The following is a 14,966-nucleotide window of genomic DNA, read 5'->3' on the forward strand; positions in this document are numbered from 1 at the left end:
ACTCCTGTCTGGGCCACAATTTTTTACTTAGAAAAATGAAGGGGATGGATGAGATTTCTGGCAGGGGCAGAGGGAAGGGGGCGGGGCTTTTTAGCTCTGAATCCTGTGATGCTGGGAAACCATTCCTTGATTACACTGTTTGCATACTCACCTAATCTAATCTCTTCAATGTGTGAGGGCACATCTTCTATGATCAAAGTATTTTTAAATGATATTTAACAAGCCTACTATTTCTTACATTTATTATCTCCAGTGCTTTGTGATAATCACATAGATAATTTTAATGGAAGATTAATGTTAGAATCCAAAGATAAAAACGCCCTTTGGTCTGCCATTAGCTGGTTAATACGCTGTGGCTTCAGACTTGCACAATTTTATGCACTGTAGAGTGTCTCACTTTCATTGCATTTTATAGCTGACGGCATAAAAATATAGGGAGGTTTCATGGTCAATAAAGCTACAGCTTCCATCACTCTATCATGGAAAGGACCCAATTTGAAGAGTCTGATGATTTCTATGAAATTCATGCCAAAAGCTTGCAGAGTTAGTGACCAAAAAATGCCCCAGTTTGATTAGAATAGAGAAAGCATAGTTACCACCCTAGTGACTCCACCCAAAACTGCTAACTCCCTCCCTTTTAGAAGCATAGGACATAGAAGGCAGAGCTAGAAGAAACCTGATAACATGGAAAGAAAGGGCATGAAATGTATGAATGGGAAGGGACCTTGTAACAGAATCCTAGAGAAGGAGATTTACAATATAGAATACTGGCACCAAAAGGCATCTTCAAAAAAAGAATGTTACAACATATCATATTATTGCTGGAAGGGGCCTGAGAATACCAAATGTCAGAACATTGGAAACAGACCTGTTTTTGTAGTCTCACCACATCTAGGTTTGTATCCTGTGTCTGACATTTTAGTAGCTGGGAGACTCTACTGGGTCTCAATGTGCTCATCTATTAAAAAAATATTGTCCCATCTACTTCAGAATTATTGTAAAAAACAGGTTTTGTGAACCACAAAGAGATAAAAAGATCTAAGCTATTATCATTAATAAATTAATAAACAATTACATGCTAGAAATTTGAAAGCAGTGAATGTTAGGTTTGGAAGGGAGCTTTGAATATAGGACTTGTAGCTCTAACCTTTGAGGTCAGCTCCCTCATTTTGCAGATAAGAAGAAGGAGGCCCAGAATAGTAGAATAATTTTCCAAGATCACATGGAGTTTAGAGAGGCACTCACATTGTCTGACATATCTACTCGATATTTGTCTTCAGTCATTTCACGGTGGTTACTGCTCCATAAAAGTTTCAAAAAACTTGGAATTTTGAAAACCTTGTATCCTTTCCCCCCACATCAGAAACATAACAACATAAAAAAAAGTTGAAAGTGGAAATTTAAGTAAATTAATTAAAATCTGCTTAATGTCCTGAAGCAAACAAGGCATCATTTATCAGTTATTTAGTTTGTCGAAAGCTTAGAGATGCTACTGCTTCATTTTGGGAATGGCAGAGAAAACTGAGCATTTAAATTGCTATAAAAATCAGAGATGGGAGAAAATTAAATTTAATCTTCCAAGAGGATTACGATCATTAGCTCCTAAAGTCAATCAATGCTGCTGCAGCATAGAACAAACTGTTATCCAGTCTGAGACATGATAACCTGTTTGGAAAAGATACTGAGCGGAAAGTGCTAGAAGAAGAGAAGGCCATGTGGCATCGATGGGGCACGGTAGGAGCCAGGGTCCCAACTCCGTCATATGGTCTTAGGAAAATCATGTCTCTTCTCTGGGCCACAAATCCCTGATCTGTCAATTGAAGGCATGGGGTAGATAATATTGATGGTCCCTTTGGCTTAAATGCCCTATGAACACACAACTGAAAGTATGTGTAAGAAGGACTGAGAAATGTAGTTGAGAAGCATTTGCTCTGAGAGAGTTTTGTCCTAGCAAAATGATTTCTCTGTATATGATCTTCCACAATCTCATATTGAAGTCATAAACCTGTGTTTCTGTCATCAATCTGCTGGGGTGAAAATTATTTGGATGTCAAATACAGGATTATAATTTTACTAGAATTTTCCCGAAGACTTGAATATTTTAATACTAGCTATAAAAAAACCCCAAACACCTGAAGGGGTAAGAGAATATTTCTTTACATAGTACCTCAACACTTCCACTTTGTCAATCTGTAAGCTAGTTGGGGCGACAAAATGAAGACACATGAAAAATTTAAGAGAGTCAGCATGGATTTGTGGGATGAACGCTGACACAGAAGTCCATCTAGAAATGCCACCAAAGTGGTGTGGGACTGGCCAAATCACTGACATTCTCTGAGCTTCAGTTTGTCATCTGTTAAATGAGATTTAGACTAGATGAGATCTAGACTAAGGTCTCTCTGAACTCTAACTTCCTAATTTCAAAGGTCCTTTTTTCTGTAGGCTCTAAGAGTTTATGTTTTAAAAACCCTTTCAGCTCTGACACTGAATGTTCTGTTATGCCAACTATACTAGGGCAGTAGGAGAAACTCTTTGAAAAGAATTCTAGTAATGCTGATCATTAAGGTCCCCAGGCCATATTTCTGGGAATCTTCTCTCATTCCCTCCTTGCTCATGCTCTATGCATGTGTCACGTTTGACATAGAATACTGTCATCAAGTCTGTGACTGTCACGGACAGTCCCCAAGGATAATGGGGAAATGGTCCCCACATTGTTCCATCCTTCTATCTTTTGGTGTTGCCAAATCAATCTGTCACCATTATGATCTGTCCTCGAAATGTTCCTATTTGCACAAAGCAGTCTTGTTTGTTTAAGATAATAATTTAACTCTTTATACTGATATGCACACTAAACTCCAGAAGCAAGCTACTGATACATGATTATCTTCTAGGGGCACAATTTTCTATAGTTCTATAAAAGGTCAATGTCTCAAACTGGGAAAGGGAATAGAGAGTGGTAGAATGTAAAGAACCCTGGCCCTGGGTGCAGGCGATATTAAGGCTTGAACTCTAGCTTAGCTATTTAGTCATATGACTTTTTAGACAAGTTATTTCCTCTTTAGAAGGCTCATCTGTAAAACTGAGAATAATTCTTATATTACTTGTCTCCCAGGGCTGCTCTGGGAAAGCACTTTGTAAACTATAAAGCATTATAGAACAAAAGCTACTATTATTATTCACTTGGTAATTTTCTCCATTAAAGTGCCTTTAATGTTTATAAGAAAAATCGATACAAATAAAAGTCTACAAGGTTGCTGTGTGTTTCTTTTCCCAGGACAAGTTAAAAATGAGGAGGCAGAGTCTGGATGTGAAGTCAGAGAGCTGGGGTGAAATGAGAGCAGCAGAGACCTCGCTTTGGAGTCTGGGCTCCAATCCTACCTGACAATGGCTGTTTGAGCTCAAGCAAGTCATTCATTCTCTCAGCTTTCTAAGACACCCTAAACTGAAAGACTATTATTAGGTTTCAGAGAATTTATCTTTATTGCTAAAGGAAACAAAACCCTAGTAACTATGGGATAGTAGGCCTCTATTTCCTTATCTGTAAAGTGAGGGTCAGTCTGGCCTGGATGATCTCTAAAAGTTTTGGGTCTGGCTCTAAAGCTTAACAAAGCATGTGAAATCAATTTCAGGCTCTCAAGAACATCTGCTCTTCATCTGACCCAGTGGATCTATGTCACTGTTTCACAAATACCTTCTGAGAATCCTCCCCAGTCCCCAATTCCTCATTTTCTCCTTGCTGTCAATCCAAATCTCAGGCATACTCCAAAACTGAGCCCCTTGCTCCTCTGGGAAGCCCTTTCAGACCAATCCAGACCACTGTGCTCATTTTGGATGGCCTCTGGGCTCCAGTCCAGGCCACTGTTTTCTTAAATTGGTATTTATGTCTTGTGCGGTTCTTGGATATTATTCTTGGATATTATTCTACGGTTACAAAGCACTATGTAAAAATTAGCCTTAGAACAGTCAGAAAGACTGTGCCTGTATTAATACCTCCATTCTGTAGCTAAATAAACTGAGACCCACAGAGAAAAAGTGTCCAAGATCACAGAGCTGGAACCAGAATCCACATTTTCTGATGTCCATATTTAGGAGGAAGGATTGGGTCTAGATAAACTCTAAAGAATCTCCTGGTTTTAATCTTATGATGATACTGTATGAAAAAACCCCCAATGACATGGTATAAAAACTGAAGACCATGGCAAAGTAGCATGTGCAGATGTAGAACCAGAATTCATACTCAGGCCTTGGCTCCTCATAGCCAAGACTCTCTCCACTGCCCCCAACCTCCAGCTAATCCTGGGGGAGACTGTCAATACAACTTTCCTTCAGTTCAATTAAAAAGCAACTATTTACTGGCACTTTCTTCACATGGAGCGCTGTACTCCTGAGAGTACAGAAACAAGAACTAAGGACAGGAGCAAGTCTGGTGAGCAGGCTAGGGAAAAAGTACAGGAAGACAGGAGGGCGTGCAGAGGACAGGGCACAGCAAGAAACTCAGTTTTTTGAAGGAAGAGAAGGGGAAAGAAAGAGGGGAAATTCCAGGAGGAGCTGGCCTTGCTCAACGTTCTGTCAGGCAGCAGGCCTGTATCAGAGCAAGTGTGGCACTTGGGGTTGGGGTTCTAAGCTCTGGAAGCTCTGCATCCAGTTGCTCTGACTGACAAATGTACATGAGCAGAATCGGTATAGTAGAGAGTAAAAACTCAAGTTTCTATTTTGCTGTAAGGTTCCTAAAGTACTTTTCTCATAATAGCCTTGGGAGCTGGTGCAAGGCCACAAATTCATGAATGGCAAGGCTGAAAACTGAAGGCAGGCCTCCTGATTCCAAGGTCAGCCCCCCTTTCTGTCATACCACTGTTCCCCTCTCCCATTTATGGAGCCTCCTAATAAAGCTGACTCAAGGACCACGTTATCCTGAGATCCTTTTAGAATTTCTAGAAGTCAATTTCCTCTTGGATAGGGTCTGGGAGAAGCTACTTTATACAGAGCATCTATAAGATATTCTGCAGCTTTATCCTCAAAGTGCAGTAATGGAAAGAGAGCTGAATCTGGAATTGGAACAAGACTTGGGTTCAGATCTTTGGGTACCTCTAAGCATCTTCCTTAACCTTGCTGGGTGTCTCAGTTTCTTCTTTTTGTAAAAAGGAAGGAGGTTTGGACTTCATGGTTCTTAGATCCTTCTGGATTTTATACCTATGGTGTTAGGATCTCTCAATTTCTATTTTGAACACAGGTAAGAGCTTGATAAATCACTGTGCACTACTCATGAATTCTGAGGGAAAATCAAAGGCAGCATCAAGAGAGTGACTTAGAAAAGCAGCTTTTAAGAACAACTGAACAGGCATTAGATGCAGCATTATCTATCACCAAGAAATGTCCCTCTGTAGTTGCTGAAACAGGGCAAAGCAGACAGGCTGGATGGGGCATCAGAAGATGCGAGTGCCTTCTACTAGGCTTGGGGGAGAAGCGTTCTCTGTACTATCCTCATTGTGCAAACAAGGAACCTGACAATCAGGAAGGGGAAGCGCTTTGTTGGTTAACTCAATATCTTTCTCCTCTCTCGGTCTCAGTTTTCTTGTCTGCAAAATAAAAGACTGGACCAGAATGACTTACAAGGTTGTTTTGAATCTATAACTCAGTACTTCTGTACTCTGGGCAAGCCACTGCACCTGACTCTCAGTTTCCCCAACTGTCAAACGGGATTAATAACTACCAACCTTAATAGGTTAGAAAAGCACTTTGTGTACTTTTAAGTTCACAGGCTCCTGCATAGGTCGACAGATAGGAGAACCAGGAGAGAAGGGCAGCCCGAAAACTCCGAGCACAGTGTCAAAGAGAAGAGGACGAGAGAGGTTGCCAGAGGATGCCAAAGGCTACCGAGGAGCTAGGAAGAATGAGGACTGAGAAAAGGCCACTGGGTCTGGCAACTAAGGGGGGGGGGGGGGCGGGGAGAGCAGTTTTAGTGGAAAGAGAACCTGGAGTGGAAGGGCTCATGAGGAAAAAAGAAGAAGGAAAGTGGAGGCACCTGTTGGAGACAACCTTCTCAAGGAGGTTAGGTACAAAAAGCAGATTTATAGGTGACAGTATGGAAGGGGAGGGCTTTGTGAAGAGGGGGGAGACATGGTATGTTTGTATGCAGGAAGCAGGCAGTAGATGGGGAGAGATGGAGAAGAAGTAACCATGTGGGCAATGTGTGGGAGGGAGCTAGAAGGGAGGAGGGGCTAGCGTTGGTGAAACAGGAGTGAAGAGGGAGATAGTAGCAGAAGGCACAAGAGGTGACAAGCTGGATGACCTCATGGCAAATGGCTTCAAATGTTTCTGTAAAATATGAGGAAACTATGAGGTTGGGGAGGGAGGAAAAGGCTTGGAAAAAATTGTGGAGAGTAGAACAATAAGTTGATAAGGGATGTGCAGTAGGACTGTCTAGAGGTACTGAGGACCTATTTGAGGTTGTCAGAAAAGTGAGGTGATCTCCTTCACCTTCTTCAGTAGTGCATTTGTGGGAGCCAAACTGGTGAATGGTAGCTATGATCCACGGCTGAGACTTGGCAGGGTGCAGTCAGTGACAGCATTAGGGACTTCAGAACTGAGCTATCTTACCAAACGTCAAACTGAAGAAAAGAGGAGAGAGATGGCTTGGAGGTCACAATGTAGATGCAGAGACAGAAGAGACCACTGCAATTTTTACACATGGCAAAACTAAGGCCCAAAGAGGTTAAATGACCATTCCATAGGTAAGTTAGGAGATCTGAGACAGGAACTGAACATGGATCTTCCTCTTCAGTGGAATTCTATATGGAAGGTTGATGGAAAGACATGAGCAAAAATTGTATAGGAGGAAAACTGGCTACAAGCTAGATGACTAAAGGGAGGAATCCCAAACCAATAACATCATGGAGATACTGAAAAACTGAAGTGTTATCATTACTTAAGATGTCAATTAAGATGTCAAATGTCAAAGAAGGACACCCACCTTCAGCACAATCTCATTGACAGTAGCAGCATCTGATTCAAAGTAGAGATGTTTGTAGTCGTGATTGCTTAGATAGGTAAGTTTAAACATTGCGTGACCTGGAATAAGAAAGAAAAAAGGTCAGAAGACACTTGGGTAAAACATAGGTTACTGAACAGCAGGAACTGGGCTGGTTCAGGGAGTACCTGGGCAGCTGTGTCACTTCTTCAATGTTTACTGGAAAAAGCCAGCTCTTTTCTCTACAATTTGCAAAGCAGTGAAGTTGTTCACCAGTGATATTTTGACTAAGGTGGGTTGCAGAAGGCTGGACCTCTGGAAAGGTCCTTGAATCAAGGACAACACAGTGCTTATAGTTAAGAACCTACTCAGTGTGATTGATATGGTGACAGTTGGCACATGCTTAGTTGCTGTAGTAATGTAATTGCACTAAGGTATTTAAGGGCTGAGAGGACTGGGAATTGAGAGTCTCAGACACAGACACAAAAGAAGACTCCAGATTCCAGATTCCACACTCCGGACTCCATCTTTGGCCAGCCTCGTGGTGACTCTCCTGCCTTCATCACTTCTCCACCTAAAGACCAAGACCCATCCAGAGATCCTCCTAAAAGCTAGCCCAGACATTACAGTGGGTGATAGAAAGATTTGTCCAGTGATTCCATGTCTCTCTCTCTCCTGGGACTCTCAAGAATGCCTGGAATACACTCAGTAGGGAAACAGAGAAGTTGAGGGAATACTCTAATGCATCTTTCCTGAAGGGAATTTGGTCAGAAAGCTCCATCAGGTCACTGAGAAGCATCTGAGGCTTCCCACTGCTGCTGTTTTGTTTCATTCCTACCTTTATCACAAGACACTAGGACTTAGGGCAAAAAGGGATTTTTGAGATCTTTTAGAGAAGTTGCACAGAGGAAAGAGCCATGAATTTGCAGTCATGTGAGGTCTAAATTTTAATTTTGCCCTTGATATTAGCTGTGTGACAATGGGGCAAAATCACAAAACTTCTCTGAGCTTCAGTTTCTTCATCTGTAAAAGAGGATGCTAATACCTCTAGCACTTGCCTCACTGGGGTAAGTTGACCCATGTAAATATTTTGCAAACCTTATAGTCCTTTATATATGTGATTATATCTATTCCCCCTTCTCATCCATGATTCATATGCTCGAAGAATGATGTTCTTCCTGCAAAGATATGGGTAATATTATTCCTTAGCCCCAAAACTTTGGTAAAGTTGAGACCACAGCTCTAGAGATGGAAGAACCTCAGATGTCATTTAGTCCAAATTCTTCATTTTGCACATGAGGAAATTCAGGTCCAGGAAGTTAATGGACGGCATTGCCCACAGGTAAGATCAGGAAGTAGGATTTGAACTCAGGTCCTTAAGAGTCCCAAGCCAGGGCTCTTTCCCCTGTAACATGCTACCTCTTCTGCCTGGAATTCAAAGCCCTCCACAATCTGGAATCAGGCTCCTCTGTAGCCACATATCATACATACCCAAAGCTTTGCCACTCTCTTGCTTCCCCACGTCTAGGACCATTCAAGTACAGTGTCATGGCCTGATTCAGATCCTGTCTCAGATCTCCTAACTTGCCTCTGGAATGGTCATTTAATCTCTCTGGGCCTCAGTTTTGCCATCTTACTTTTCTAAGGTTAAAGGGAAAGACTCTGAGTCCCAAAGTACCCTCTTGCTACTCAGTGGAGAAGCTGAAACTTGAATCCAAATCTCCTGATTCCAGGATTACTGTCTGATTCCATCTCACCACAAAGCAGCTCAAGTGATGATAATATAAAATCAAAAACCCAAACAAAACCCCAAACCATCTATCAAATCAGTTCCGGAGTTTATTTTCTGTTAAAGTGCCTCATTGGAACTACTTTAGGAAACTATCCACAATGCAATAATTACATGGAGAAGGGAGGGAAGCATTAAAAAAAAGTTTGCAAAAGACCAATTAACCCCAGAATGATTACTGTAAAAATAAAATCACTGTGCTTAAAAGAAAATGACTATGTAGCCAGAAGGAGAAATGGCCAATGGTAATTCTATTACTAGGTCCTATTTCAGATAATGCTAATAGTGATATAACAATAATAACAAGAGCTGCTGTTTGCTGCTTTAAGGCTGACAGAGTTCTTTCTTCACAACAGCTCAATGGAGAAACAGAGAAGCTGAGTCCCTTATCCCATTAATATAGTTGATGAGGAGGGAGTGGCATTGAGGGCAGGAGGTAGGGAGAGAGAGAAGAGAGAAAGGTGCACTTCAGACTCCAAAGGTGAACTCTTTTCTCCTATGGTGTACAACAGGAGTTAACTGAGATATTTTTAAATTTTTAAACTATTTTTAATTTTTTTTTGTACTTAGATATGATAGACCTCTAGAGAAAATGAGATTTCTTATTGGATGTGTATGTTCCTGCATATGCACCTGTTTGGGGGTAGGGAATTGAATCTGTATACACTGTGAACTGACCTAGTCACCCTCATCTGTAAAATGGGGATAGTGATCATTCTAACATCTGCCTGACAAGACTACGGTGAGGAAAGTGCTTTATAAATCATATAACACTGTGAAACTGGGAGTTATTATTATTATATGAGCAACAACTGGGTAAGCTGTGATTAAAAACAATTAGCCTCCAGTCTAAATACAAGGGAAATCTCAGGGACACTAGCAGTAGAATAGAACAAATAGACAGAATACTAAATTTGAAGTCAGGAAAGCTTAGATTAAAATCCCACTTTTTTTTCTCACCTATAAAATGGGGATAACTTGTGTTAGTGCTTATCTTATTGTGGGATTCAAATAAGGTATATAAAGAATTTTACAAACCTCTGAGTGCTACATAAACACCAGCTATTGTTATAGCTGATAAGTAGTCTTTTGATTGAGGCCCTGAGTGATATTTGGATAAGGTTCTATTCCTTACTAAGTCCTTACTAAGTTTACAGCTCAATGATGATGGTGAGGAGAGGTATGATATGAAGTCCTAAGTAAGATTAGTCTGTCAATAGAGTGGGGAAAAACAAATAAAATGCAATGTTTCTTATGTGGTTTGCTTTTCTTCTTAAGGCTGAATGATTTCATTATCATCCCCAAATCTCAAAGCTGGAAGTGACCTCAGAAGTGACCTAATCCAAACTGTAACTGAATGGGATTTTTTTTTTTTTTTTTAAAACAACCATAACCTCTCTAAGAGGTAATATGGCCTCTGTCCAAGAACCTACAGTGATAGGATTCTCAGGCTCTCCATTGAGACAGAATTCAACCCTTCCATACCTTAATCCTATTTTGATGGTACTGAGCTTCTCCATACTTAGACAGACAGACAGACAGACAGACAGACAGACAGACACACACACACACACACACACACACAAAGTCCAATTGCTGAGACCATCATCAAAATCCTTTCAGCTTGGCAGGTCCTATGGGAGACTGTGTTCTTCTGGCAGAGGCTTGAGAACACAGTGTCACTTCCATGCCATAAGGAGGCATCAGAGGCTGACTTGAGTGGAGGACTGCTCCCTTAGAAATTAAAATTCGACATAATACTTTGTATAAAGTCTTTTCATCAATTTTCCTGTTAATTTATGCAGCACCCTGGTAAGAGTTATTAATTAATTAATAATATATCACCCACATTACTGTAAGTTCACCTCTTTCCCGGAGAAATCTTATTAAGAGTCTTTATTTACAGTAGCTAATTCTTCAGATATCCAAAAATAAACTGATCTATGTTGTAAATTTGTGACCAGAGAATTTCAGTCCTCTGTATTTTATCCTGGTACATTAATGAAACATCATTAAGATACACTAATCATGACTGTAAATTCAACCCTGAAAAATTAGCTAATAATTTTTAAAAAACCACTTTAAATTACTTGATAAATTAAGCTTTGGTAGGATTCAATGTTAGTGCTCTCAAGTGAAAGTGATTCCAGTGTGGCTTTTGATAAAGAGCTAAATGTGGCGTTAGAGGAATACCACAGCTTCCTTAATGTGTAAACATGTAAAAAACATGGGAGATCTATCTGGTGAAATCATAGTCACATATGATGATGCCACAATTTGAAAGAAAAATATGGATGAAGTTACAAGAGACACCGTTACAAAGAGCATTACAAGAATTCAGTGAGAAGGAATTCCTTTGGAAAGGAATCAAACATAGATCTGATAAAGAATCCCATGGCAAGTGGTTCTTCAGGCTGTGCTTGAAGGCTTCAGTAATAAAGAAATCCTAAACCATCTCTTAAGAGAGTCCATTCCACCAAGACATTATTGAACTGAACTGCATTTCATCAGTAGGTAATTTCTCCTCATATGGAGCTGAAATCTGCCTCTGTAGCTTCATAGACTGAATGCAGTTCTGCCCATTAGTACTTATTAAAAACAAGTTTTCACTGCATTCTTCAATGTGATGATGTTTCAAATGCTTGTCAAATATGGTATCATGCTACAGAACACTAGCTTTTAGAGTTGTGCAAGATCTTAGAAGTTATCCTTTTCGGTCTTCTGCCAAGCTGAAAGGGCTTTGATGATGGCCTCAGCAATTGGACTATGTGTGTATCTAGCTGTCTGGCTGGCTAAATACCATCAAAATAAGATTAAGGCATGGAAGGACTGAATTCTATCTCAATGGAGAGTCTGAAAATCCTACCTTTGTAAGTTCTTGGACAGAAGCCATAGTACCTGTTGGAGGGGTTGTGATTGTTTAAAAAAAAAAAAAAAATCCCTTTCTGTTACTGTTTGGACTAGATCACTTCTGAAGTCACTTCCAGCTTTGAGATTTGGGGATGATAATGAAATCATACAACCTTAAGAAGAAAAGCAAACCACATTATTTTGTACACAAAGATGATGAGGACCAGAGAGGTTAAGTGATATGCCCAAAGTCCCACAGGTAGTTAAGAGGCAGAGCCCACATTTGAACCCTGATCTTCTCAACTCCCGCGCTCTTCCGCGTGCCATCTCTGCTCTAGGCTAAGCATCAATGGGTACTTCAACCCATCTTCTTGTGTCATGGTCTCTAGTACCTCTAGCTTGTGCTTACTCTTCTTCTTCATCATCCTCTTCAGCACAGCTAGCATTTATATAGTGTTTTACAAATACTCATTTGATTCTCACAACAACCCTGGGAGATGAGAACTATTATTATCCCTCATTTACAAATGAGGAAACAGAAACAATCAGAAGTTCAGTGATTTGGTATATGAGGCCATATTTGAAATTAGCTTTAGCAGTCTATGCATTAAGACTGTGGGTTATCTCAAATATGGCAGGTAGAATTGGGCACAATACTCCAGAGAGAGAACGACCTAGAACAAAATAAAGGAAGCCCTTTCTTCCCTTCTTCTTGACATCAAATTAGCTAACAAAGAACATTTTTATACCTGTTATCCTGTAAGCACAAGGGAAGGGGCCTGAAGTGCTCAGGGTCTATGGTCCTTAAGGTGTCTGGTTTCTTGGGCCATTTATACCACCTGTTCTTGTTTGTCTCTTATCTCTACCCCTTTCTTTCCTTATATTTTTGAATGATATTTAGCTTTTTAAAATAATTAACTCAAGAAACATTATTATGATTTTATTAGAAAAAACAAATCTTTTAAATCTTAAAAAAAATACATTTTGACATTCAAGATACATCCCTGTTTCTCTCCCACCTCTTTCTCCTTCTCCTTCCTTCCCTGTCTCTTTCCCTCTGTCTCCCTTCCTCTCTCTTATTATTTCTCCTACTGCTGCATTGTGGCAGGATCACTTAATGACAGTAGTGGGGTATACCTGTATTTATACCTCTAGTTCTCTGTCTGAATTTTCCTCTAAGAGTTGTAGTAGACATGTAGTAGATTACAATTCAGAATACTTGCTTGTATCACTAACTCATTCTGAGACACTGGGCATGCTCACTTCTCTTCTCTGGAACTAAGTTTCCCCTTATAAATGAAATAAGTGGGTTAGGTAAGATGGTATGGAAAATTCCTTCCAGTTTTAACATTATAAGATCTTATTAAGATTTCTTGAGGACCAAATTTTCAGGAAACATTTTATTTAAGAAGAACTTAAACAAGTTTTCAGTTATAAACTTCTGGAGACTTAACATATTTATGTATATGTCAAAATTTTAAGGAAAAAAATTACTGCCAGGTGCAAAACATAAGGAATCTTGAGTTTCAGAACCTGATTTCAAATTGCGCTGTGGTACTTATGACCTGTGAGACCTTAGTAAATCACAAAATCTTTCTGGGCTTTGGTTTTCCAATTTCTGATGGAAGGAGCTGGAATGAATTCTAATATTATATGTGCCTTATTTAAGGTTTCTTCAATCTAACATTCTCTGTTTTTTTTTTTTAGTCAAATTGCATTTATTAAGCATATTATTAATCCCTTATTAAGCATTATTATTAAGCATAATTATTTTGTCCCAGGTAACATTCTCTGTTCTAAGGGCCCTTCCTTTGACTCTCTAAAGTTCCTTTCGGATCTAACAACAGTGAAAAAAGTCCTGGACTTGGAGGACATGGATTCAAATCCTAGTTCTGTCACTTACTCTGTATAACCTTAGGCAAGACAGTTAACCTCTCTGGGCCTTGATTCCTTTTCAGAATAATGTTTTTATAAATCTACAAAACAAATAGGAAACCAATTATATTGAATTACAGTTATTGAAACACTGGGGAAAAACCCCCAATGAGATTTGTGGAGCATAGGTCAAGAACCTCTGGATGATTTCTAAATATCTTTCAGATTCTAAATCTATGTTTCAATATCTCAAGGCTTTAAATATTATATATTTTGAGTGCCCCTTCAGTTACAACATTGCATATTTTAAGCTCTCTTCTATCTCTAACATTCTGCCTTCTAAAATCCTTTTTACCTTTACCATTCCATTTTAAGGTCCTTCTTGCACAAACATTCTATGTTGTAAAGTTTTTTCAAGTTCTAATATTTTGCATTTTATGATCAACATATACATGCTAGAAAAGGAACATAGTATAAAGAAAGACGCGTTGCCTTTGGAGTCCCAACTATTATCTCCTTTGTAAACTGGGATAAAATTTTTCACTCCTTTGTGTTTTGGTTTCCTCTCATTAAAATGCAAGTGTTGGCCTCCAGAATCTCCAAGAATCTTTCTAACACTAAAATAAGTTCAATTTTAATAAGATTCTATATTCAAAGGTTTTTTTTGAGAAGTAACATTCTCTGGCCTAAGGTTTTCCCCCAGTTTTGATGTTCTATGATCTATGCCCTAACATTTTATAGTTCTAAGAGTTACCAAAGTAGGGCCTTGAATTGGTTTGAGATCACTGTCAACTGGAATGAGGATTCATCCTATTGACAACTGAACTCCTTTTTCTCCCCACCACTTTTTGAAATGTGTGGCAGGCTTTCAATTTTGCTTTTTAGAAGAGAGAACACTAGGAAGTGATAAGAAGGGAGTGGGAGAAAGGCAAGAAAGGTCATGGGATGGAGGGATGACTGCTGTGGTTGGGTAGGGGAAGCCTGTGTTAATGGACTGTATTGTGGCCATCACCTAATAACAGCCTGATGGGGTGGCTCACCAGTCTCTGTGAGAGAGAATTCCCTAATTAGTATTAGTATTACACCCCCAATTAGTATTCACCTGGAATCCCCATCTGAAAAACAATGGAAACTGCCAGAAATAATGGAGAAATGTGCCCAACTTTCACTGTGCCTCTTACACCTGTGATTTATTTGCTCTTTCTAGCTCTAGCATTCACACAGCTGACAGAAGCAAAATGTAGAACTTTATTTCAAGTACTTATTTGGGGATTTTAAAGAGTCAGCCTTTTTACCGACAATTACAGAGCAATAGATGTCAATAACAGTGTTATATACTATGGAATAGGAAGCAAAAAACCATCAGTCACCAGAGATGTCCCTTTCTGCTCTCCCCTCCTTGCCCTCTTGAAGAAATTCAGAGAGAACCAGAGAGTTCATAAATACAAGAATAACCCACCTAGTATTGTTAACTGGTCCCACAAA

At 39.6% G+C, this 14,966-nt stretch overlaps 1 protein-coding gene across 3 annotated transcripts in view; it reads right to left on the bottom strand.

The window, feature by feature from the left end:
* Positions 1–14,966, bottom strand: part of MAPKAP1 (MAPK associated protein 1) — a 327,452-nt gene that overhangs the window by 4,751 nt on the left and 307,735 nt on the right. For all 3 annotated transcript variants that reach the window (XM_051979649.1, XM_051979647.1, XM_051979648.1), the window contains one exon: positions 6,971–7,068. In XM_051979649.1, the coding sequence (XP_051835609.1) occupies positions 6,971–7,068 (98 nt within the window). The remainder of the gene's footprint in view (positions 1–6,970; positions 7,069–14,966) is intronic.

This window comes from Antechinus flavipes, chromosome 2 (assembly GCF_016432865.1).
Source record: "Antechinus flavipes isolate AdamAnt ecotype Samford, QLD, Australia chromosome 2, AdamAnt_v2, whole genome shotgun sequence".
Taxonomy (NCBI): domain Eukaryota; kingdom Metazoa; phylum Chordata; class Mammalia; order Dasyuromorphia; family Dasyuridae; genus Antechinus; species Antechinus flavipes.